The sequence below is a fragment of the Bacillus rossius genome, chromosome 2 (genome assembly GCF_032445375.1).
Source record: "Bacillus rossius redtenbacheri isolate Brsri chromosome 2, Brsri_v3, whole genome shotgun sequence".
Taxonomy (NCBI): Eukaryota; Metazoa; Arthropoda; class Insecta; order Phasmatodea; family Bacillidae; genus Bacillus; species Bacillus rossius.
The window spans coordinates 110,439,876-110,465,463 of record NC_086331.1 but is presented as its reverse complement, the minus strand read 5'-3'; the positions used below and the strand labels follow the sequence as shown (position 1 = coordinate 110,465,463).

The 25,588-nt window shown below is 39.9% G+C and overlaps 1 protein-coding gene across 2 annotated transcripts in view; it reads left to right on the top strand.

Annotated features, from left to right (window-relative positions):
• Positions 1 to 2,217: 2,217 nt before the first annotated feature.
• LOC134529607 (ribonucleoprotein PTB-binding 1-like) overlaps positions 2,218 to 25,588 on the top strand; it is a 101,842-nt gene continuing 78,471 nt past the window's right edge. The window contains exon 1 of one of the 2 annotated variants that reach the window (XM_063363885.1): positions 2,218 to 2,599. In XM_063363885.1, coding sequence (XP_063219955.1) covers positions 2,372 to 2,599 — 228 coding nt within the window. In that variant the 5' untranslated portion in view covers positions 2,218 to 2,371. Of the gene's footprint in view, positions 2,600 to 5,437; positions 6,021 to 25,588 lie in introns of those variants that run through there. The other variant, XM_063363886.1, reaches the window with a different exon arrangement.

The following is a 25,588-nucleotide window of genomic DNA, read 5'->3' as shown; positions in this document are numbered from 1 at the left end:
TAAAGGTATGATTGTGTTTTATTTCCAATACCTTAAATTAGGTTTGATTTGATCAAAACATATTATTTTTTTGAATTAAATAATATTAAAATATTTCACCTTATAAAAAGTAGAACCTTAGAAAGTTGGAAAAAAGAGTTGGTAGACTTTGCATGTTTATAAATCATATCACATTACTTAGATCCCGCTTGATTAGCTTCAGAGATACGACTTTCATAATAAAAAAATATTTGATCGCATTTTACCCCTTTTGCGGTCGAATGTAGAAAAATGTTAAAGGTTAAAACATGATGATAAATCATAACTATGTACTTTATTCTTGCTCAGTTTCTTACCTTCATATTAATTTTCTTGGATATATGATTGCTACTATAAAAACTAACGTGCCCCCGTTTCACTGGTAATGAGATTGAATATCGAAAAAATGGTAAAAGTACTCTACCTACGTAATTATTTATTTATGTTATTCATGCGACGTTTCATACATCTGCATTTATTTGATATGGAGATATGAATTTTATCATGGTAAAACAAAATTACTCCCTTTCCACACCATTAAAAGACAAAATCCGGAAAACTTAAAAAATTCAATTTGTAACTTTATATGCTTGATGTTCATTTTTTCATTTCTAATCCTTGGATCAAGTATATTTGGAAATTATTTTCTTCTTTAAACCAAAATTTACCGCTTTACCGCCCTTAGGTGCGAAAGCCTGCAAATAAGTTAAAAAATAATTTAATAGTTTATTATTTTTTACTATTAATTTAAATTGGACTTAATTAGTTTTGGAGATGTAGTATTTTTGAATAAATGAAAGACGAATTTTAATAGACACAAAATATAAGCAATACGTAACACTAGAAGCAAGTTTTTTTTTGACGTGATAACGTCTTATAAATCGATGAACGCCGGCTGCACGCACAAAAAGTGTCACGTTCCGCCTGAGCCGAGCGTGCAAGAACCGACCAACCACCGTGCGTGAAAATCTTCTATAATATGAAACAGGCTAAGGCAGGATTTTCAACTAATTGTTCGTGACTATATTTAAATAAATTATTTAAATTAAATTTGCAAAAACTGTAAATAATATTTGAAAATTAAAAAGTTTGCAATTTTTCATCAGTGTTTTCTTATGACGTTATCACGTAAAATTATCGTCCGTAAACCGACTTTACAGACAACTCCTTTTTTCTTTTGGTTTCTTACAGCTTATTTTTATTGCATTTCAAGTGTTAGTTTTTTGTTATAATAATATACCTATCCCTTTTGCCAACCTTAGGGGTTTGAATTTCGTCAGCTGGTAAAATTTGTGATTGATAATTTTCGTGTTTATTATTGGTACACAATACCATTTACTACGTATAATTAAATTCGGAAATATAGTAATTATTAATCTTAAAAACTTACCTTTTTCACCTCTTAGGGGTCGAATTTCACAAAATATAAAAATTGTGGTTGATAGTTTTCGTATGTTTATTATTGATACCCAATATAATTTATAACGCTTAATTAAATTCGGAGATATAATTATTAATTTTAAAACATACTTACCCTTTTGGGGTTGATTTTCGCAAAATTAAAAAAAACAATTGGTTGTATTTTTTTGTATGTTAATTATTGGCAGGTACCGAATATCTTTTCTTTAGCTTGATTAGTTCCAGATGTACAGTATAACTAATTACCTTCAAACCATATTTACTACTTTTTTTTCCTTCACTTTTTAGGGGTAGAATTATGTAATTATATAGAGCCTAATTTTTAAGTTAGCCAAACAACCTTTCTAACGAAAAAAGTTCATTAAAATCAATGTACAGACTTTTTGTCTCGAACAGTTTTGTTATTAGTATAGATAATCGCTATCGTGCCATACCAAAGTACTGCCCAGTACGCAAAGCAGCATGCCAGTCTGTATCTGAGGACTGAATTCGTGATCAAGCACCGCATTGCATGACACAATATCTCTACTATTTTATTGTTAAAGTAAATCTATCGTGTCGCACCACAGCACAGCACTACCCAGCAACAACATGCTACTCGCATCAATATCTCCGAACAAAGATCTCCGAATTCAATCCTCATTCTTGGTCACATTTTCCAGGAACGGATGCTTTCGATGTTCGGCCAGACTCGGCCAGACTCGGCCAAGTTCGGCGCCGATGACGCAAGTGGTTCCTCCGGCCGCTGTTGGGATGCGCTCGCGTCGCGCGAAGCCGTTTGTTTGTTTCCCGCGTCTTCTTGCGAGCGGAGAGCGCGACTGCACGTTGAGCTTACAGCGTCGCCCGTCGCGGGTTTGAATAAGTGGCGAGTGAAACACGTTGTTTAGTTTGTCGTTTAGCATTTTAAGAAAAAGTAACCACACATTACGCAAAAATGGCTGCAGGATCGACAGAAGCGTTCGGTTCTTTTAACACGGATTTATTAAACTCTTCAAGAGAAAAATTTTGGACTACGGAGGTAATGGCAGCGGCTTCGACGGACAGTTTTTGGGAAGACGACCCAGAGGAAGTGGTGAAAAAACGTGTGAATGAATTGAAGAGAAAATTCCACAGCGGTCGTCAACTCTACGTCAAACACTTGCCACGTGATGTCACTGAAGAGGTGAGTGAAAATTTATTAATGTTTAGCCTCTTCAAGATTGTTTTTGTTTCCCCCCTCCTCGATGAAAATACTTGTTTACATTCGCAACGTAGCCGTTAAGTACAATCATTTGTTTTATTTCTACAATAATAGTTATATTTTTCAAGGATTCATACATATTTAGTGCGTTGAAAATAACAAGTGTTACTAACTTGTGTAGTTTGTCAGATCCGCAGTCACTTCTTCCGTTTGGTATGGTTCAATGTCTGGTTCATGACATCCGTCGGTACGTTGACCCTGACATTGGCCGCTAGAGCTGAAACAAGTTAGGTGGGATGCCTGACTCGCGTTTGCAAGTTACAAAACACCGTGTCGTGTTTTTCCAACATGCATTCACTGGCGTTGTAATTTCATGGAATTCGGCTAAATACTGCACTTACATATTTTCAATTTGTTTCTTGGGAACTAAAATAATTTCGAGCTTTTCATTATAATGACTTCATGCATGTGCGATTATTTTCACATACCCAGATTCACAGTTGAAGGTTTTTCAAGCATTTCTTTGAGTGAAAGGCTATGTAAAATTTCTTTCTGAATTAAACACTTCTATTGCGTATTGTGAAGCTTTTAAGACACGACATAGCACGGTGGATGAAACTTGAATGGCCCACCGACTATTTTTGTGCCTAAACAAAAGAAACTTTGTCAAAGTATTTATATCTTTCGCGATTAAATGACACTACTTTATAAATTTCAAGAGATGATGAAAAAAATGATTGTTCTCCTGACACAGGAAGTGGTATTTTTTTATTTAAAGTTATAGTTATATTCAATGATACGTTGCATTTTCAAATACGTAAGCTATTTGAATTAAAAAGCAAAGACTGTTTTAACTCAGTGTATATGATACAAAGAGATCATTCTAGTGGTTTGTGCGTACAAAAAAATCTGTAACATCACGGCAAACAAAAATAGTTTCCTTTAATATAATTTATTAAAGTTTATGTACTGTGAAAGTATATTTTCTTTTAATTAACCATGCATTAGACTGATGTACCTGGAAGCCTCGAGTCATAAAGGCCTTTGTGTTACGTAGCAAGTAAGTGACGTCATGAGGCGAGGGTCGGTGGCCTGTCATAAGCCCCCTAGCATGAGCTCTAGTTGCGTCCCGAAAGGAAAACCGGCTGCTACAACAGCCCGACGAATTCGCAATTAGAATCCTAATTAGCATCGGCAAGGTTGGCGCTGTACAAAATAGGCGCAGTTTCGACTTGGTGGAGTATCAACTTTTTATAAGTCAAAATTTAGATGCAGCATTTACTTGGGTGGAATATCACCTTTTTATAAGTCAAAATTTGGATGCAGCATTTACTTGTTTCACGAGCGTTACAATAATAAGCAAAGTTTATTAGGCTATAAATTCAATGTGTGTCGATAGTTAAAATCTTATGATTTGTTTTATGGTATCATTTCCAAATTGCCCTGTAGAATTTGACGTCCGGCAGGCAGGTTTGAGCCACAGTTATCGCCATGGCGGACCTGGACAGACTAGGTGAGATGTGGTTCTGCCTTGGCGTAGTGTGGAGGTGAAGTGTCAACACAATGAGTCCAACACAATGAACTCTTACCACTGAGACAACAGGTCAAGGCCGAACGTAATATAGCAAGGAAATATCTCACTGATTAAACCAAGTACACTATGCGAGTGACTTGCAGTATACACTTAACCATCATTTTTAGATTCCCAGCAAGTAAATTACGCACTCGTTTTTATTTAGACTTGTTATAATGTTCGTTCGTAACGGTGTAACGCTGTGTTCGAACAATCAGATTTAGTGGGGGGAAAATGATGATGTATACAGTATACATCATTAACAACTAGAGACCTGCAAAATTCGCGGATTCATTCGGTGATAGGCTAGAATTCAAACAAATATACCTCTTAGATAATTTTGCTATTGGCTTACTGTTCATTTGTACGAATCTCAACCAGTTATAAACCCTAAACCAAAGAAGGATCAAATCACAGGCAAACCAGCTGAGACGACTTACAAGTCGGCAGCCAATGAACTTGCGTTATTTGCCGGAGTGTACAGGGGTATGTGCAGTCCATCCTGAAGACCATCGAAACCGCGAATTTTGCAGGTCTCTATTAATAACATTTTCTATTTAATGAAACTTACAAAATAACGATATACACAATTATGGAATCGTGTTTGTTTTAATCTTTATAATAAAAACTTAAATATCAGTTGAGGTCAAAATGAATGGTAAATTGCAGTTAACCATGATTTGTTTGATTGAAATTTAACTATTAATTTAATGGGAACTTCTGGTGATGAAGTAAAATATATTTTGTATAAGAACTTGTATACTTTATAATTTTTTATTACTCGCATGGGATTATTGGCAATGAGTGCGAAACAAGTGAATGATAATGTATCCGAAAATAACATTATACTGAATCTCTCATTACAAAATTATGACTGGACCAGTGTGCAGAGGGTCGTAGTTTATATAGATACTAATTGTGAAATGTGTAAGTTTTGTACACAAATGAGACACTTAATATTCAGTGTCAACAAAATTTGGTATTTCGAACTTAGTCCGTAAACGTATTGTGATATAATCACATTTGTGTTCTGAGCATCCACAAATATTTTTTCTTTTACTCCATTAAAAAGAGTGAGGGATACTCCAACTTTGTTATTGATGTTTTATGAACATTAATGATGTTATTTCAAACGCCTTAATATATTAACGGTTGTCTATTTGGTCTAATTAATTTTTTTTTGTATTATTGGCGATGTCCTAATGTTTAATTTGATTCAACAACTTTTAAAAACCCATTTTTTTCACAATGTAAATCAGAAAATTAACTTTTTTTGTAAAACATAAATTAAATTAACACTACCTATATTAAAATAGATGTATATGTATATATTAACATTTAAAAATTCACCATCTTGGTACAGTCATACCTTAAAAGTAAATATATCCGTAAAAGACCTAATTTAAATGCAAAATCTTATTCAAAATGAAGGAAATAAGCAGCACGCAGTGTGAACGTGAAAACACCGCTTTGTTTCATTGAAGCGGCTTGTTGGTGTGACGCATGACGCATGCATCCAGGGGAAACTGGTAAACCGAGAGCTTTGTTCCGCTTCAACTTTCTGTTCAGACTGTCACTGACGGGAGAACAGATGAAACGCGGTATGTATAAATAGACGCGGCGAGCGTGTGAACGTTGCGTGGTCTCGCTCTTGGACATCCCTAGCTGCGCGCCAACGAAGCAGATGGCCTCAAGCCTATCTGAAACGGGACCCTCGGGGGTCGGGCGTGGAGTGCGACGTGGCAACACTGCGCGGCCCTAGACCCTTGTCAGTGCTGTCGTGAAGTTCTAGATCCTGGAGGGCGGGCCGACCCCAGACTACGTGACAACGTATGTTCAGTGTTCCAGCGTATTCACATTCACCGTTACGCCAAGCACTGCGCTGCATCACAACGTTTACTTTCCCACTTTCTGCCAGATATCGGTATTTCTTTGTTACTCCGGCGGGAAATAGATCGGAATATAATTTTAAGTTATTCCTGTTCTCTTAACTCAACAACACTCGATATTTCTTACTGATAGCATAATTTGTATGTCCGTATATTGTTAGTTCATGTGCTTTTTCAACCAATTTTACTATGAGTGTCAATGAGATATAGATGGTATTTATATTTATACTAGCTTTTTTATTTGTTTTCAAAATACTTTTTGGAAGGTTATAATTGTAGGTATTAGACTCTTATGTGTCATGCGTTTGAATTCCGCTAACAAGAGTTGAATGTCATTAGTTGTGAGCACCGGTGTTTTGTTTGCTACTTTGTCTGTAGGCCCTACACCAATTCAAGAAACAGAAAATTGAATACAGTAGAGTCTCGATTAACCGAGCTTCTGTTATATTCGAGCCGACTTTAAGTGCTATTCGCGGCAAAGACTGTTGAAACATTTGCCTGAGGACCTAGAAAATGATCTAACCGTGGTCGAAAGCTTTTATAAAATTCACTTCTAAGTGGCAATTTATTGGTTAAGCTTATCATGAAGTGAAGTAAAAGAATTTACACTGAAGAAAAGTTATTTACCCCGAAAAATATTTATGTAGTTAATTCTTTTTTGTTCTGTGGATTATACATGGAGTTGAGTGCTTAAAAATGTAGAACAAGCCAATTTGTACACTCACACTCATTCACACACACTCACACACACCCAATACACACCCAATACACACTCACACACACACCCAATACACACTAATACACTTACACTTTCGCTCCTATACTCACCAACACACACACTCACAATTTTAGTCACTCAATTTCCATATCGTCACTTTGCGTTATCCTGATTTGTATATGCCTACTCTTAGTCTTATTACACTCCTATAAGTTTTTTGCAGTTCTTATAATTTGCTGAAATTTTGTAATCTGACAATTTAATTACTTAGAAAATGTAAATTGTTCAGCTTTTTACTTGATGTACTTATTCCCTTGGGTAGCCATTTTTTTTTTTTTTAACCAGTCCTAACTTGTGTTATTGGAAATTATGCATTTATAATATTACCAATGTATCTCTCATAAATGAAAATTTTTTGTCAATGGTAGTCATATCGTCAATTACTTATCCAAGTTTCGTTGTCCAACATATCTAAGAACAATTGTTAACTATGTCTATGCGTTTTTCGAGTTAGATCCATGTTATCCGAGATGTTGCTTATCCGAGTTTACCGCGGTTCACATAAATCGGTTAGTTGAGACTCTACTGTTATTCTTATAAAAGTAAATTAGCCAACTTGTATAACAGGTTTTAGAGATCCATTGTGGGTTTACAAATTTTTTCTCTAATTTCAGTTTAGAATTAGGTATTCATTCAGTTTGTGACATGTCAAGGCAGAAATCATAAAAGACTGCTCTTGTTACGGTAGATGTATTCGCCGACTGTAACCGACGTAGGTAATATCTGGTTATATCACGAGGTGATAGATAACTGTCATAATTTATTAATTTTATTTATTTATTGAATTAATGGTGAAGTTAAGTCTTTGAACTACACAAAAATCATACTTCATAAACTTATAATACTAAACGAACCTAAACTAATAGATTAAGAACTAAAATCCAGACATTTTACACTACTAAAAAACATAAAAAACAAAATTTAATAGCATTAAAAATTAAAAGAACTTAAAACAGGAATACAGCAGTTACACTGACTGCAAATGTTGACTTCAAAAACCGCCTAAGGCTAGGTCTTATATGCGTAACTGTCAAGACACAATATATAGGTAATCTGCAAAATGTATTGCAATATTCCCCCTTTAAGTTCTCGTTGGTAAGTGATATTTGATAATTAATACTTACATCTGTGCGTTCTTTGATGGCGTAGGCTATGGTTGTGCAGCTTCGGACACTGCTATTGTTAGGTCTCCCCACGTTAAACAACATATGTCAGTGGCTTCAAATTATTTTCAATTGGTTTGTGACTTGTTCCTGTCTGGTGCTTCTCAGGGTATGTACAGCACAAGATCTGTAAAAGATAAATCTTAGCTTATTGCATAATCATTACTTTTCTGTGACTTTTGATTAAAGTAAAGTTATTGTTACATATCAAATACATGTGAGATTGATGAAAATTGTATAAAATAATTTAATGAAAACTAATAGCATTTAACACATGTACCTATTACGATAATTATTATATTTACGAAATAAGTATTACGACAATTATTTACTTAAATTTATTTGTGCATTTAAAATGTACACGCGAGAAGACAACTGCGCACGTGAGGTGCGCTTAATAAATTATTGGACCCAACCTTGAATGGCCTATTTTTCAACAGAGCTATCAAAACTTCTGTCATAGCGTTACAGTTACCATTTTGCAGGGGTTTTAAAATCTTATTAAGCTGAAAATGTACGACTTTCAATGCAGTTAGACATGACAGATACGTGCAGATCCCGCGTTACATCCCGGTGCCAGGTTAGACGCCACAAGACTATAAGCTGTTGAGAGTTATTACGTTAATGGCTGTTACCGCGTTCCAACTATGTCCTTGTTGCTCATGATTTCGCCCCGTGCTGACGGTTGTAAATATTTTAGGGCAATTCTACTGACTAGAGACCTGAAAAATCCACAGTTTCAATGACCCCCAGGATAGACTCTACGATCCTCTATGCACTCGAGCGAATTACACCTGCTCATTGGCTACTGACTCGTGACACCAGCTTATCTGGGATGCTTGTGATTCGATACTTATTTTGTTGAGGGGTTTTCACTGGCTCACAGTCCTTCAGTTAAACGGTGGTCCAATCATCGAAGGAGTTGAAGGAGTTTGGATTCTAGCATATCGCAAAATGAATCCGCAAATTTTTCCCGTCTCTACTTATAACTATAACTAGGGGCATGCAGATTTTGCGAAAAGATTTCGAGACTAGCTGAAAGTTAAAACACTGTAGCATCGTCTGTGTTTCGTGATTGGGTGAGTTTCTCCCAGATACATATCGATTGTAACAACACCAATCACAGTGATTCAGTGAGGAAGTAAACGCGTCCTGAGTGGCTCGGTCAAATAAGGCAACGACTTCTCTCGCAGACGGCCGCTAATCGCGAGGAATAAACCACAGGTTCGGGTATACCTTGTTGCAGTCTATTAAGCGTTCATATCTTTTCGCGAAAACGCCTGCCCCTAACTATAACCCATTATTATTTACACGATTATTTCGCGAATTATTTTTGCCTCAGGTTAGACTCTACTGTTTGGTATACATACAACAAGCCAATTTTAATGTGCTCATTGTGTGATATCGAGGTGACAATGGTTTCCATCCGTAGGATTGGGTTGCACATGACTGGGTCACCACTTGTTTATTATTGTCTCAGTGTTAATTAGGACGTGCTAGAATACTTGTTCAATCAGTAAACTACAGCATATGTATAATTACATGAAGTCTACCTTGCTACTGACCTGAGTGAATGGCAAATACTCATGCCACTAGTTCTACACATGATCTATTAATGATGGTGTCAAATGTTCAAAGGTTTGGAACGTAACCTATCGCGAAATAATAAAACTTATATTTCAAGTCCCTAATAATAATTATTATTTTTAATAGAATAGTTGTTTTTAATTGGCGTTACCGTCTCGTCAACAGCGAGTCTTTTAGAGACGGTACCATCCGTCCCGGCACAGGGATATGCCGGGATTCGCTCCGGATCCTGTGGATGCTAGACCAGTGCGTGACCACTGCGCCTCCTTGCTCCACGTTCCCTAATTGTAATGTTTTAACTGAGGTGTCACGGTGGCAGGTGATCGAGCCGCACATCACTGCAACACGAGCGCAGTGCGGCTGGGTGTAGCGTTGAAGTCGGACATCTTGGAAGTGTGACGCCACGACCGCCATATTGGATGACTTTGACCTTCAAAATTGACTCAAAAACAACTCCAAATTTTCCGGTTTGAGGCAGTATATTCCAAAAAAATAATATTTTAAAATTCAGAATCTTCAAAATTTACTCAAAAGTTCCTATTTTCTACTTAGAAAATTTCTCTTTTTGACGGAAAACATTTCTGTTTTGGTTCCAAAAAATATCGGTAGCCGGAAATGCCCCCAAAGTGGCTTAAATTCTCTCCCCCTCCCCTCCATTAGCCACCAGTAAGCCACGTTAAGGGAGGAGGGGGATTTACGTCATTGGGCTTGGAGTCTTCATTAGAACTAGTCTAGGTCAAAGAAACAATCATTATTAAAAAAATTTAATCATCACCAAACAATTCTAAAAGAATTAAAACATGTGATATGATTTTAATAAAAAACGCACTTATGTCATCGAGTCTGGAGTCCTCGGTTCGAAATCGACGAGTGCAAATTGAAATAATCATGGTGGCTACCAGCAAACGGACCCCCACTATTACTACCACCAAGAAAAAAATGTTATAATTTAAATAAAATAAACCAATAAATCAGTTGGAATCCATAAAGAGTAACCTTATTGGGGGAAAACTTTAGCCCAGAGGACACTCACTGGGCGTAAATAAGTAAGAGGTAATTATCAGTCTTTAGAAAGAGGTGGTCTTTACAAATTATAAGAACATCTATGAATCGGAGGATTTACAAAAATTATCTTCAAGTATACACCAAAGTAATGATAATTTCGATAAGACAATCAATTAGATAGCTTCACCAAACTCTACCCTAATCCCTTCCGACGCGTTATTTTAAGGACAACAAAAATCATAATTATAATTACAACTAAGATAAGTTAGGTTTGTACTCACGTTTATAAGGAAGTTGAACATTTCTGGAGCCATTACTGTAAACCTGATGTTAGGGTCTCTCCAGCCTTTGTAACCCGAATGAACTTTACATTATCAAGCTCGAACTAACCAATTCAACCTCCTTCCGAGTGAGCTTAAACCCGTTACATTGCCACTCCAGAACTCTACCGAATCGCAGCATCCCGACCAGTGAGTCTTAACACGATTACATCCCGAATTCGTTTCCTCCCGAGGGACAGTTCCCTCCCGGAGTGAGCCCCGAACAACCATTCCCGGCCGCCGAAAAACCTTCTCTGCCCCGTCCCAGAAAGTTTCAGCCCCGCTACACCCAAATTTCGTAACCCGGGTACGGGCCAGCTGAGTTGGCGCTCCTGTCGCAAGCGAGCGCGTGCGTAACCCACGCTAGGCCGCGACGTGACCCGAAAACGTCAGCATTGCTACGCCGGCGGGCGCACTGTTGTGGTAACACAGCACAAGGGACTGTGGTGTGCTAGCACTACAACGGGCCATCGCTACCGAGTGGCAACACCCACTCAAGAGTCCGAACCAAGGCTCACAACATTTTCTGATAAGATGGTACTGAAAAAATTCTGAACCCTGACTATATATATATATATATATATATATATATATATATATATATATATATATATATATATATAACGTCAACCAGTGTGGCGTCACGGCAGCCATATTTTATCCCGCCATGTTGGATTCTCTTATCGTCTGCTAGAGTGTGCTACCACCATATTACTTTATGTTTTACCCGCTAGACTGCAGTTGTGTGTCACCATATCGTCAGCTATCATAGCGTCTACCATCGTATCGGCCATCGTGGCAGCCATATTGGATATTGGTAATTTTTAACCAAAAATTTCAGAAAGAATTCCAAAAAAATCATTAAAACATTTACATTTTAATAAATTGTTTGATTTGATCGACAACTGTTTTGGTTTAATCCTTGCTGAATGCAAAACAGGAAATTTTACCTTTAAAATATTAAATAATAATTATTCAAGTAAGTATTCAATTAAAATGGCTTCACTGTGCAATTTGACTCATAATTAAAAAAATACAAGAACACTTGCAAAAGTAAGCGATCCCGTATTTCATACATGCAAAAATAACCGTAGCCAAAAAGTACAATTTTTTTTTCTGTGCAAATAATTATTGCTGTAATGATAACACAGCTTATTGTTAGCAATTACATTCAATTTATGGGCCCCTCAATAAAATATGCAGCACAAATAAACTAAGGGTTCTTCATAGTTATAGAAAAATTGGAACTTCACAAAAACATTGCCGGAATCAAATTTTCATGATGTGTGTTCCATTGTGAACACGGTAAACAAGCACATGGAAGGAAAAAATATAGTTTAAAAAACTAAAGAAACATGCTTTTAAAGATTATCAAACTAAAAAGTAAAAAATAATTTTAAAATTTAATTTATGACAATAGTATATAAGCAATACTAGTATAAATGAGAAAAAATCTTGAGGCGCTTTGTGCCATATTTTTTGTATATTAAGCGCCCCATGCTTTTTTCTCATTTATACTAGTATTGCTTATATATTATTGTCATAAATTAAATTTTAAAATTATTTTTTACTTTTTAGTTTGATAATCTTTAAAAGCATGTTTCTTTAGTTTTTTAAACTATATTTATTTTTAACTTTTTAGTTTGATATTCTTTAAAAGCATGTTTTTTTAATTTTTTAAACTATTTTTATGTATAATTATCATAGGGAAATGAGTTACCGACACTACCTATTACCATCTGAGATGACTATTTGGAGTTGCAACGTCACAAAGAAATGGTAAAGTCTCTCCGAATCATTTACAGTTAGATGTATGGATATAATCTTAGAATTTACCGGAAAAAAAAGAAAACATTTTTTTTCGGCGTGGCCGGGAGTAGAACCCACGATGGATTTATCCGAAAACTGACGTCACAGAAATCGCGCGCCTTAGACCGCTCGGCTAACAAACATAATGAAGTTTGTGGGACATTATACAGTGATACGGCACTCACTCTTAGTCGAAAGAGTTACAGACGGACAGACAAACATACAGGTGAAGCTAATATAAAGCATGTAAAAAGAGTGTTTTTCAGTGTGCTTAATACTCCTTGATGATTCTTGTAAGCTCATATTTTTGAAAGTAAGTAAACTCAGTATCCGTTTATTAACGAAGATACCTGGATAACTTGTAACCAGTGTTCTTCGTATATTTTGTGACAGTTTTTAAGACAGCAGCTGCTTTCTCATTGACGATTTGAAGAGCCAGAGCCAGACACACACAACTGATGCCTAGATGGCAGCTTCTCCATAGAACTGTGCACTCACGGACTTGTCATTGACGCATTGAAGTGCCAGACACACACAACTGATGCCTAGATGGCAGCTTCTCCATAGAACTGTGCACTCACGGACTTGTCATTGACGAATTGAAGTGCCAGACACACACAACTGATGCCTAGATGGCAGCTTCTCCATAGAACTGTGCACTCACGGACTTGTCATTGACGAATTGAAGTGCCAGACACACACAACTGATGCCTAGATGGCAGCTTCTCCATAGAACTGTGCACTCACGGACTTGTCAATGACGAATTGAAGTGCCAGACACACACAACTGATGCCTAGATGGCAGCTTCTCCATAGAACTGTGCACTCACGGACTTGTCATTGACGAATTGAAGTGCCAGACACACACAACTGATGCCTAGATGGCAGCTTCTCCATAGAACTGTGCACTCACGGACTTGTCATTGACGAATTGAAGTGCCAGACACACACAACTGATGCCTAGATGGCAGCTTCTCCATAGAACTGTGCACTCACGGACTTGTCATTGACGAATTGAAGTGCCAGACACACACAACTGATGCCTAGATGGCAGCTTCTCCATAGAACTGTGCACTCACGGACTTGTCATTGACGAATTGAAGTGCCAGACACACACAACTGATGCCTAGATGGCAGCTTCTCCATAGAACTGTGCACTCACGGACTTGTCATTGACGAATTGAAGTGCCAGACACACACAACTGATGCCTAGATGGCAGCTTCTCCATAGAACTGTGCACTCACGGACTTGTCATTGACGAATTGAAGTGCCAGACACACACAACTGATGCCTAGATGGCAGCTTCTCCATAGAACTGTGCACTCACGGACTTGTCATTGACGAATTGAAGTGCCAGACACACACAACTGATGCCTAGATGGCAGCTTCTCCATAGAACTGTGCACTCACGGACTTGTCATTGACGAATTGAAGTGCCAGACACACACAACTGATGCCTAGATGGCAGCTTCTCCATAGAACTGTGCACTCACGGACTTGTCATTGACGAATTGAAGTGCCAGACACACACAACTGATGCCTAGATGGCAGCTTCTCCATAGAACTGTGCACTCACGGACTTGTCATTGACGAATTGAAGTGCCAGACACACACAACTGATGCCTAGATGGCAGCTTCTCCATAGAACTGTGCACTCACGGACTTGTCATTGACGAATTGAAGTGCCAGACACACACAACTGATGCCTAGATGGCAGCTTCTCCATAGAACTGTGCACTCACGGACTTGTCATTGACGCATTGAAAGAGCGGAGCTATCAGCACCAAAAACACTTCTCCACGGAAGTATGCACATCCGGACATTCTCATTGACACAGTGGAGAGCAGGGCTGCTACCACCAGACACACAGAACTGGTGCCCAGAAGGCAGGGAGTTCAGTGAGAGAAATTGTTTTATCTAGCTTTCTCAACTGACTAACCGTCGTAGCAAAGGTTTGTCAAAATAATTGCAGCCCAATCAATAACTCACTGTAAAAGTACAAAGTTTTGCAGTCAGACTTGCTGCCAATTGGATTATGATGGGACTTGAAACGTGTTTGAAGCTTGACAGCAACCGAGATGTAACGTCATGAATAGAGACCTGCAAAATTCGCGGTTTCGATGGCCTTCAGGATTGACTGCATATACCCTTGTACACTCGGGCAAATAACGCAAGTTCATTGGCTGCCGACTTGTAAGTCGTCTCAGCTGGTTTGTTTGTGATTCGATCCTTCTTTGGTTGAGGGTTTATAACCGTTTGAGATTCGACCAGATGAACAGTAAGCCAATAGAAAAATTATCTAAGATGTAAATGTGTTTGAATTCTAGCCTATCACAGAATGAATACGCGAATTTTGCAGGTCTCTAGTGATGAAAGATGATGAGATGGAGCAATGACGGAATGTATTGATGCGGGTAACGGAAGCGCTTGATAACGGCAATTCTGCCACGTTACCCACTTGTTAAGATTTATTTATTTAGTTAATATATTAATGGCGCTGTTAAGACGTAAGCGCCTTCTCTTCCACAGATCCTATACATTATCTATAGTTTTACAGTTCACATTATTTGCAAAGACATTTTACAAATATAAATAAAATTCAAAGAACATAAACCTACGTATGAAAAAAAAGAAGGAAAAAACGTAAACGCCGTTATTTGGTAAATGCATACACTCACGCACGCTGTATATTTAAGTATTTACCTAGTGTGATCAATACAATTTGATGATTAATTTTAAAACTACCTATGTAAGTTTTTATACCAGCGTTTTAAAGCTGGAGCGTGTTTTTGTAGATATGTGATAATGCGGTTGTTATTGTGCATTTTCATTGCAACGGAGCAAGGAGCCTGCAGTTATTGTTGTCAGTAGGGACCGCTGACTGCGACTAGCCAGCTACACATCCCCGCCAACAGCTCCGGTACGCACAAAGCCAAGATTAGTTAATCCAAAACACCTTCAGAAGTTACTCGATAGCGATCAATAGAACAAGCCACGGCGCATTGTACGTTCCTTAATGCTGTGTGTTCAACAAGCGGTTTGGCAGTCTCCTTAAAGGAAGCGGTACACTTCACGGTTCCACTCATACGCGAGGGACGGCCGATTGGTAGAGACCTGCAAAATTCGCGGTTTCGATGGCCTTCAGGATAGACTGCACATACCCCTGTACACTCGGGCAAATAACGCAAGTTCATTGGCTGCCGACTTGTAAGTCGTCTCAGCTGGTTTGTCTGTGATTCGACCCTTCTTTGGTTGAGGGTTTATAACTGGTTGAGATTCGTCCAGATGAACAGTAAGCCAATAGCAAAATTATCTAAGATGTATATGTGTTTGAATTCTAGCCTATCACCGAATGAATCCGCGAATTTTGCAGGTATCTAGTCATTGCTCCTTCCGCCCTTTCATTCGCATACGCGGGACTAAGTAGATAGACACTGCAAGAATAAATGTATCACGCGATTGGCTGACTTTTGTATTAGTCAAGCTGCCTGTGTTGCCGGACTGTCGACAACTCGCGCAGACGTCAACCAACGGAGAGGCAATCCGAGTGTTTTGCAATGGCTAGAGACCTGCAAAATTCGCGGTTTCGATGGCCTTCAGGATAGACTGCACATACCCCTGTACACTCGGGCAAATAACGCAAGTTCATTGGCTGCCGACTTGTAAGTCGTCTCAGCTGGTTTGTCTGTGATTCGACCCTTCTTTGGTTGAGGGTTTATAACTGGTTGAGATTCGTCCAGATGAACAGTACGCCAATAGCAAAATTATCTAAGAGGTAGGTATATGTGTTTGAATTCTAGCCTATCACCGAATGAATCCGCGAATTTTGCAGGTCTCTAGAATGGCTAAATCAAACGAATACCATTGGTTGGATGTCTTCCGCACGTGTCATTAGTGAGGACTGAACTATTCAGATGGAGAAATGCACAATCGCTTGTAGGGCAGCGTAGCGGTTGGTATGTATATAGACTGAGTCTGAATTATACCGAAAAACTTCAGCTGCAGGGTTATCATGACAAAATAAGGTTAAAATATCTATAATTTATGGTCTTAAGTGCATCCGAAGGCTGGTATATGTCTTAGAAATTGGCGTTGAACAACATTTTTACGGTAAATAATAAAAGTATTTAAGATAGAACACCTAGCGTCTGAATAATGTTTGAGCGAATTATGTCGCCACCATAAAATGGATTCGTTGAAATAATTGGGGGTAGTAACACGTCACAAAAATACGTGGATAATAAAGGTGTTCTTTACTTACCCCCAAATATTGCAATAAAATTATCATACGACAGCGACTTGTTTTTCTGTGATTGTAGAACTTTGTTCAAATAAAAATTATATAGATGCTTTTTGTTCTGTCTTAAAAAATACATTCTTTTTTATATTATTTGCAATACAAATATTGTTGAACTCCAACTTGCAAAGACATATACCACAATCGTGGATTCATTTCGCGGTAAGCTAAGATTCAAATGCTTATAGTTTTGTGCAGTTGCTGCTATTGGCTCACAGTTTATTTGGAGAACAATGGGGCCCTCAGCAGAGTGAGCGGCCAGTGAACTGGTCACTGTTGCCAAAGTATGCAGAGGACTGTCAGTCGCTCATCATGCTGCGCGCCCGCGCAATAGCCGATGGGGCAGCCAGACACTCGAGAGAAGCAGGCTGCAGGCAGTAGCGGAGCCCTCGGCTAGGGCCAGAGGGCGGTATGGCAACGTCGCTTGCCGAAGAGGGGGCGACCCTCACTTCACCAGCACCCTCCCTTTCTGCGAGCCCGCAGACAACCTCCGTGCTCTACATCCCAGCCGCATTCTACAACAAACCACTCTCACCTTACCAATTTAACCTATACAAATCCGCCATGTTGGTTTGAACACATACAAAAATGTAAAAATCATTCGGGATTTATAAACTAGTCGAGACCTTTGAACGCGTTATTTCGCAACATGCTATATTGCAAATGCTTGTTAATTTAAATCGTATCGAAAGATCAGAAGATGTTCTAAAAAAAAGTGTGTGTGGAGTCCATGTGCCACAGAAGTGAAACTTCTTGCTTTTTAAATAAATTATTCTCTTTGTCTGAGATCGCAGTTATATATACATATATATATATATGTATAGATATATATGTATGTATGTATATATATATATATATATATATATATATATACATATATATATATGTATATATATATATATGAGTGCTAAATTATGCTACTGTGCAAGTGTGAAAATATATAAGTATGCATGTTTTAAGTGTGCAAGCATGCAAGTGTGCTAGCATGCAATTGTGCAAGTATGTAACTGTACAAGTGTGCAAGAATGCAAGTGTGGGAGTATGCAATTGTACAAGTATGCTGCGTCATTTCTACCTCTCCCCTGCCGTTTCCTCCTATACCGGTTCCCCTTCAGCGTACCTAATTATTCCTCTCTCTCCCGGTTCCCCCACCACGTACCTAACTATTCTCATGCGATCGGAATTTTCCGAACTCTCGAAAATTGTAGCCCCCTCAGCAAATTAGTTTCACTTCAAAAATATAAAAATCACGAAACCAAATGAAATGATTAATAACACGATAGAGAGATAATACCACATTAGCCAGGGATTAAAGTAGCAGTATTGTAAGGGCCATGATGCCATAAGCGTTGCTGGGCCGCGGCTGTCAGCAGTGTTGTGTGGGTCATGGCTGACAGTACTGAGGGCTGTGGCTTCCAGCAGAAAGTGTATATAATGGCTGTCTGAAGGTTTGTGTGGGTCATGGCCTTCACCAGGGTTGTGTGGTTCACGGCTGTCAGTAGAAGTGTGTGGGTCGCGGCTGTTAGTAGGGTTGTGTGGTTCGCGGCTGTCATCGTGAATGTGTGGGACGCAGCTTTTAGCAGGGTTGTTGGTTCGCGGCTATTTGCAGGTTTGTGTGGGCCACTGGGCCCCCTTAGGTCCTAATGGTGTCTAGGGCAATATAATATAGTATTCATGCCTGAACCTAGCTGAGCCGTAAATGTTCCAGCATCCTACTCGTGTTAAGTTATTTTTATACCCGTAGATAACAGTTGTAAGCCCTTGCACGGCTAGTGACACCATTGCGACGCACGGCGCGCGCGGACGGTTTGAATCCTGCGGTGGTCGGCTCGGTTGGAGTCGGAGAACTTCGGCGGAGCGCGGGCATCCGAAGGCGTGGTCGGAAATGGGCCATGGTAGGCAGTTCCAGACAATTCTCGCATCCTACAGAAACGGTCTGGAGGAGTATAAATACCCGCTCTGGACTGCCCCCAAGTCAGCATTGAACAACAGAAACAACGCTGCTGCCGAGGAAGCTTCCGGGACTACACCGTCAACACACTGCTCGCTGTCGCCGCGCCGCAAGAAGCTACCTCGAGGGACTGGACTCATGTTCGGTGAGCCGCTACGTTGCTAGATTGCTTAAAGTTGGAATTAGACTGGTCGCGGTTAACACGAGAAACGACTAAGTTCTATTTTAAATATGTACTCAAGAAGTAGGAAGAAGCGAGTGGTCATTGAAACTCGCTCCACGATTGTCTTGGCAGTAAGCATCTTTAGTATTCGCGGAATATCGAGGTTTATCAGCGGCAGTGAGGTCCGGGAGGTTGAGGCACAAACACTTGAATACTACGTTGTCTCTGCATAACCGTGGAGCTATACCAGCCGAGATGTTACCCGCAGTGTGGCGGAGCACAGGGTATCGGGCTTAGAACTGAAGTTAAGCCCAGTTGTTAAGCACGGGACTGTGCGTTGAAGCTTCAACCAGTAGAAAAGTGCAGTAGTGGTGCCAGAAGCCGAAGATAGCCTCAGAGTTGAGAGAGAACGACTGCAGTAAATTCAGCAGTCGATGATAGTCTCAGAGTTGAGAGAACGACTGCAGTAAATTCAGCAGTCGATGATAGTCTCAGAGTTGAGAGAGAACGACTGCAGTAAATTCAGCAGTCGATGATAGTCTCAGAGTTGAGAGAGCGACTGCAGTAAATTCAGTAGTCGATGATAGTCTCAGAGTTGAGAGAACGACTGCAGTAAATTCAGCAGTCGATGATAGTCTCAGAGTTGAGAGAACGACTGCAGTAAATTCAGCAGTCGATGATAGTCTCAGAGTTGAGAGGGAGCGACTGCAGTAAATTCAGCAGTCGATGATAGTCTCAGAGTTGAGAGAGCGACTGCAGTAAATTCAGTAGTCGATGATAGGCTCAGAGTTGAGAGAGAACGACTGCAGTAAATTCAGCAGTCGATGATAGTCTCAGAGTTGAGAGAGCGACTGCAGTAAATTCAGTAGTCGATGATAGGCTCAGAGTTGAGAGAGAACGACTGCAGTAAATTCAGCAGTCGATGATAGTCTCAGAGTTGAGAGAACGACTGCAGTAAATTCAGCAGTCGATGATAGTCTCAGAGTTGAGAGAGCGACTGCAGTAAATTCAGTAGTCGATGATAGGCTCAGAGTTGAGAGAACGACTGCAGTAAATTCAGCAGTCGATGATAGTCTCAGAGTTGAGAGAGAACGACTGCAGTAAATTCAGCAGTCTATGATAGTCTCAGAGTTGAGAGAGCGACTGCAGTAAATTCAGTAGTCGATGATAGTCTCAGAGTTGAGAGAACGACTGCAGTAAATTCAGCAGTCGATGATAGTCTCAGAGTTGAGAGAACGACTGCAGTAAATTCAGCAGTCGATGATAGTCTCAGAGTTGAGAGAGAGCGACTGCAGTAAATTCAGCAGTCGATGATAGTTTCAGAGTTGAGAGAACGACTGCAGTAAATTCAGCAGTCGATGATAGTCTCAGAGTTGAGAGAGAACGACTGCAGTAAATTCAGGAGTCGATGATAGGCTCAGAGTTGAGAGAGAGCGACTGCAGTAAATTCAGCAGTCGATGATAGTCTCAGAGTTGAGAGAACGACTGCAGTAAATTCAGCAGTCGATGATAGTCTCAGAGTTGAGAGAACGACTGCAGTAAATTCAGCAGTCGATGATAGTCTCAGAGTTGAGAGAGAGCGACTGCAGTAAATTCAGCAGTCGATGATAGTTTCAGAGTTGAGAGAACGACTGCAGTAAATTCAGCAGTCGATGATAGTCTCAGAGTTGAGAGAGAACGACTGCAGTAAATTCAGGAGTCGATGATAGGCTCAGAGTTGAGAGAGAGCGACTGCAGTAAATTCAGCAGTCGATGATAGTCTCAGAGTTGAGAGAGAACGACTGCAGTAAATTCAGCAGTCGATGATAGTCTCAGAGTTGAGAGAGCGACTGCAGTAAATTCAGTAGTCGATGATAGGCTCAGAGTTGAGAGAGAACGACTGCAGTAAATTCAGCAGTCGATGATAGTCTCAGAGTTGAGAGAACGACTGCAGTAAATTCAGCAGTCGATGATAGTCTCAGAGTTGAGAGAGCGACTGCAGTAAATTCAGTAGTCGATGATAGGCTCAGAGTTGAGAGAGAACGACTGCAGTAAATTCAGCAGTCGATGATAGTCTCAGAGTTGAGAGAACGACTGCAGTAAATTCAGCAGTCGATGATAGTCTCAGAGTTGAGAGAGAGCGACTGCAGTAAATTCAGTAGTCGATGATAGTCTCAGAGTTGAGAGAGCGACTGCAGTAAATTCAGTAGTCGATGATAGGCTCAGAGTTGAGAGAGAACGACTGCAGTAAATTCAGCAGTCGATGATAGTCTCAGAGTTGAGAGAGAACGACTGCAGTAAATTCAGCAGTCGATGATAGTCTCAGAGTTGAGAGAGCGACTGCAGTAAATTCAGTAGTCGATGATAGGCTCAGAGTTGAGAGAGAACGACTGCAGTAAATTCAGCAGTCGATGATAGTCTCAGAGTTGAGAGAGCGACTGCAGTAAATTCAGTAGTCGATGATAGGCTCAGAGTTGAGAGAGAACGACTGCAGTAAATTCAGCAGTCGATGATAGGCTCAGAGTTGAGAGAGAACGACTGCAGTAAATTCAGCAGTCGATTATAGTCTCAGAGCTGAGAGAGAGCGACTGCAGTAAATTCAGCAGTCGATGATAGTCTCAGAGTTGAGAGAGAGCGACTGCAGTAAATTCAGCAGTCGATTGCCCGGACTTAGTCACCGAATTGCAGTGGGAGCGAGCTGCGAACCAGAATCGTAACTCGCGCTGATCGCGAAGGAGAGAACTCGTCCTCTGTTGGTGGCCGACGAGTCGTGGTCCGCCCGCGAGGAGGGACTCAGGTTCCTGAGGCAGCGAGTGATGCACAGTGAGTCTACTACTCGCGAAACAACGAGCCAGTGGACACGACGCGGATGTGGACATTATTAGAAGCGGGTACAGACTTGGTCGAAGACAGCATTTTTCGGCGGTGGCCAAATGTCCAGGAAGTTAAAAATCATAAGTTGCCGTGCCCCACACTTTTACTGTAGCCTTAACGTATGGTAAGTAAACTTGTACATAATTTTAAACGCATTATTTTTTTTAATGCCAATATAAACTTTCATTTTTGTTTTGGGCTTTTGGTTGAGCAAGCATTTGGATGGTCACTTGTTTGTATTTTCTATTTTGTACGTGAGCCCATATTTACAATTTATTCGTTGATATGTATTTCGTAATCATTCAGACATCTGATAATACTTATTTTTTGATACAAACTAAGAACATATTTGAACATATTGAAGCCTTAAGGGTTTAATTATTTTAAATTATATTAAGTTTGTTGACTGCAGGGCGGTAATTTACCTGTCATTGTGTCCTTAAATTTTTGAATAACTGGCTGCCTAATTTGAGCAGTTTAATGTTTAAATTGATTTTGCCCAGCAGTTTGGTAATTTTTTTTTTGTTGCGGTTTGGCAAGGCACATTAAGAGTTCATACAACAGTACGGCGATCGCCAAGTTGTGTCGTCTATCAAACTTGTTGTTCAGACCTTGCTTGAAAAGCTGATTAAGGCTCTTGAAATTGCGTTTTTTTTCTAACCTTGCAATAATTTGTATTTTCAGAACTGGCCTCAAGGGCGAGTTATCATTGTAACCAAGCCATCTTTCTAGGAAACGAAAAAATAACTGTCTAATAACTATCAGTATTGTTGTTATAAAACTGCCCTCAGTAGGTATTTATTATGTTAGGAATAATTTTGTTGTGTTCATAAATATATGCATTTGCTCTTACTCTTAAGTTGAGACCCTTGTTTTCTTTTTCTTTAAAAGTTCTTTTTTTGGCCTTGTTAATACTAAATTATTTTTTTAAGGAACTTAACGTGCCTGACAAGAATGTTTTTTTCATATAAAAATTATTATATCATAATTAAGGTTTTACTCACCTTTATGCTTACAAAACTCTTGCCTCTGGGTACTCCGTATATTTGTGATTTTTGTTTTTCATTATAACCTGAGGTTATATTTGATTCGAAGGCATTATCAATAAGTTTATGTTAATAGGCTGTTTTGATCTTTTTGTGTGCACTACTCGCTAGAGGGGAAATTTCAGCTTTTCAACTGGGTTGGCAAGGCGTACCGGGGGTCTGGTGGGTATGGAATTTCCCCACGTGTAAAAAAAAAGGGGGGGGGGGGGTCCGGGTTCCCCCCGGGAAATTAAAAAAATTAGCATTAATAGTTATTTTTCTAAAGCTTTTTCAGACTATTTTCACCACAAATCACAAAAAAATTGCTAACATTCTCTATTTACCCTAAATGGTTCATTGTTAGTTACTTTAATTAATACAAGTTCCAATAAACATTTTATTTTTCTGCGCTAAATAAGGCTTTATTAATAATGAATCAAGAAAGTGCCGTGATTGTAAAATAAATTGTTTGTAAATTATTGATATTTTTACTTCAAAATCGGGTGGCTAATACTGGGTTGGACAGTTCTGGGATGGCAACTGCCACCCCTTGCCACCCCCGAATTACGCCTTTGCTAATCGTTTATCGAAGGATTGATTTTGGAGCCCACATTAATCTTGGTCGCCTTGTCGCCTCTAGCCTGGTACTTGCCTTTTTTGCAGTTCGTCCGGTAGATTAAGGTTTAAATTCACCCCTAAATATATTATTAGGTAAGCACTTTAGACATGGAGGTGTTCTGATGACATATTTACTATCAATGTCAAACGGAATGTGCACGGCAGTGTATGCGTGGAGCCAGTAACTGTCTTCAGAGCGGCCGCCTGCAAGCCATCACGCCGTATGCTGCTGTATGTTTTGAGAGGCGTAACTGTAAATCTTATGGCTGCCACCACACCGCCTGTTCGCATTTAGTGAGTGCACTTGTTCCACATCGTTAATATTGTTACTGTCAAGACGCGTGAGTTTCAGTTCGCCATATTCAGAATGAAAGAGAATAACCGACAGAATACGTAAAGAAAAACTTAAAGGACATATGAGGAACAATGACGGGAGGAAATTCATCGTAAAGAAATACAACAGGGTCAATGTAATAGTAAATATTTACTAAACAAATATATTAACATAAGTTTATTTCACGAGCATATGTTCGGCGTCATCGTATCACTGCAGGACTAGAGGTAACCTATCCGTCATTGAAGCACAGAAAAAGCTATTTAATGCAACATAGAAAATTATTTGTTTCCGGGACAAACTCTATGTGTCACATATGTAAGAAAGCGTAAGATTATTCATTAATACGGAGCGACGTGGTGCCGTATAATATACTGGGCTCGCTCTTTTGAAGACTTGGTTTCCAATTACAGTTCGTCCATTATGATTGAATATTACAGTAGTTTCACTACTACATGCCATGGCCAAGTCCTTTTCCAATGTCCGTGATATGTGTAGTTTACCAATCATAATTCCTTCGCTGTCGCTGGAATATTGAGCGCAATAAATAAACATATTAGTTGATATTGTTACGGATTATTAAAATGAAATAATAATCGTAGTGGGAAAACTACTGGGTTCGTAAATGGATAGCCCAATTAAAGATTTTACTACACAATTTTATTGATTACCATTACATCACTAACAAATAATCTTCTAATCATGCATAATAATCAATTACACTTAAAAAATGTTTATTCCCCCAGTCACTCGGTTTTTACACACCACACACCTCGCTGGGCCACACCTCTGGCGCAACTCTCGCCGCAGCACCCCTCGTCGACCTCCGTCGCCGCACTCCGTCGCCGCCATCGCACTTCCCTTCGCAGAGGATCCGCTCGACGCTTCGCTCGGAACTTCGCTCGGGACTCTCGCCGCACCCGCTGCACTATCGCCACGGGAAAACTCTCTCGCCCAGGAACTCCGCTGCACCCGCGGCACTATCGCCCAGACTCTTCGCCGCAGAACTCCGCCGCACCCGCGACACTATCGCGGACTCTCTCGCCCCGGAACTCCGTCGCACCCACGGCACTATCGCCGCGCGAAAACTCTCGGAGGCCGGCGTCCTGGGCTTATATAGGCCCAGGCGCCACTTCTAGAATTCACGAGCGTGGCTGGGGCCAGTCGCGTCATTCTGTTCCGACCCGACGCCAGAATTATCGAGACAGGCGTCGGCAGCTCGCACGACGGCCCGGGAACTCCCCAGCTGCAAGGTGTCAGGTTAATGGCGCCAAGACAGAGCGCCACGCGGAGAGTGAAAAAGGGTGGGGGGGGGGGGGAAGCTACGACCCTTGTAATCCACCAGGCGCGCGCGGCATGTCTCAGGTTGTGGCGGCCACGTGGCGTCAGTGGCAGTGCGGGGCCGCCAGCCATTTCCGAACCCGCGCGCGCCGCGGCCCTGCTTACGTTCGTAACAATCTATTGGAAGAAAGATCTTTTTGGCAAGCCTGTTTTATTAAGGTATTTTCTTTTTATTTTGACATTCTTAAAAGAAAAAAGAATTGCTAATTCATGTTTAAACCCCCAGTTTTCAAAGTATTTTTTTTATTTGCAAACCTTCTAAAG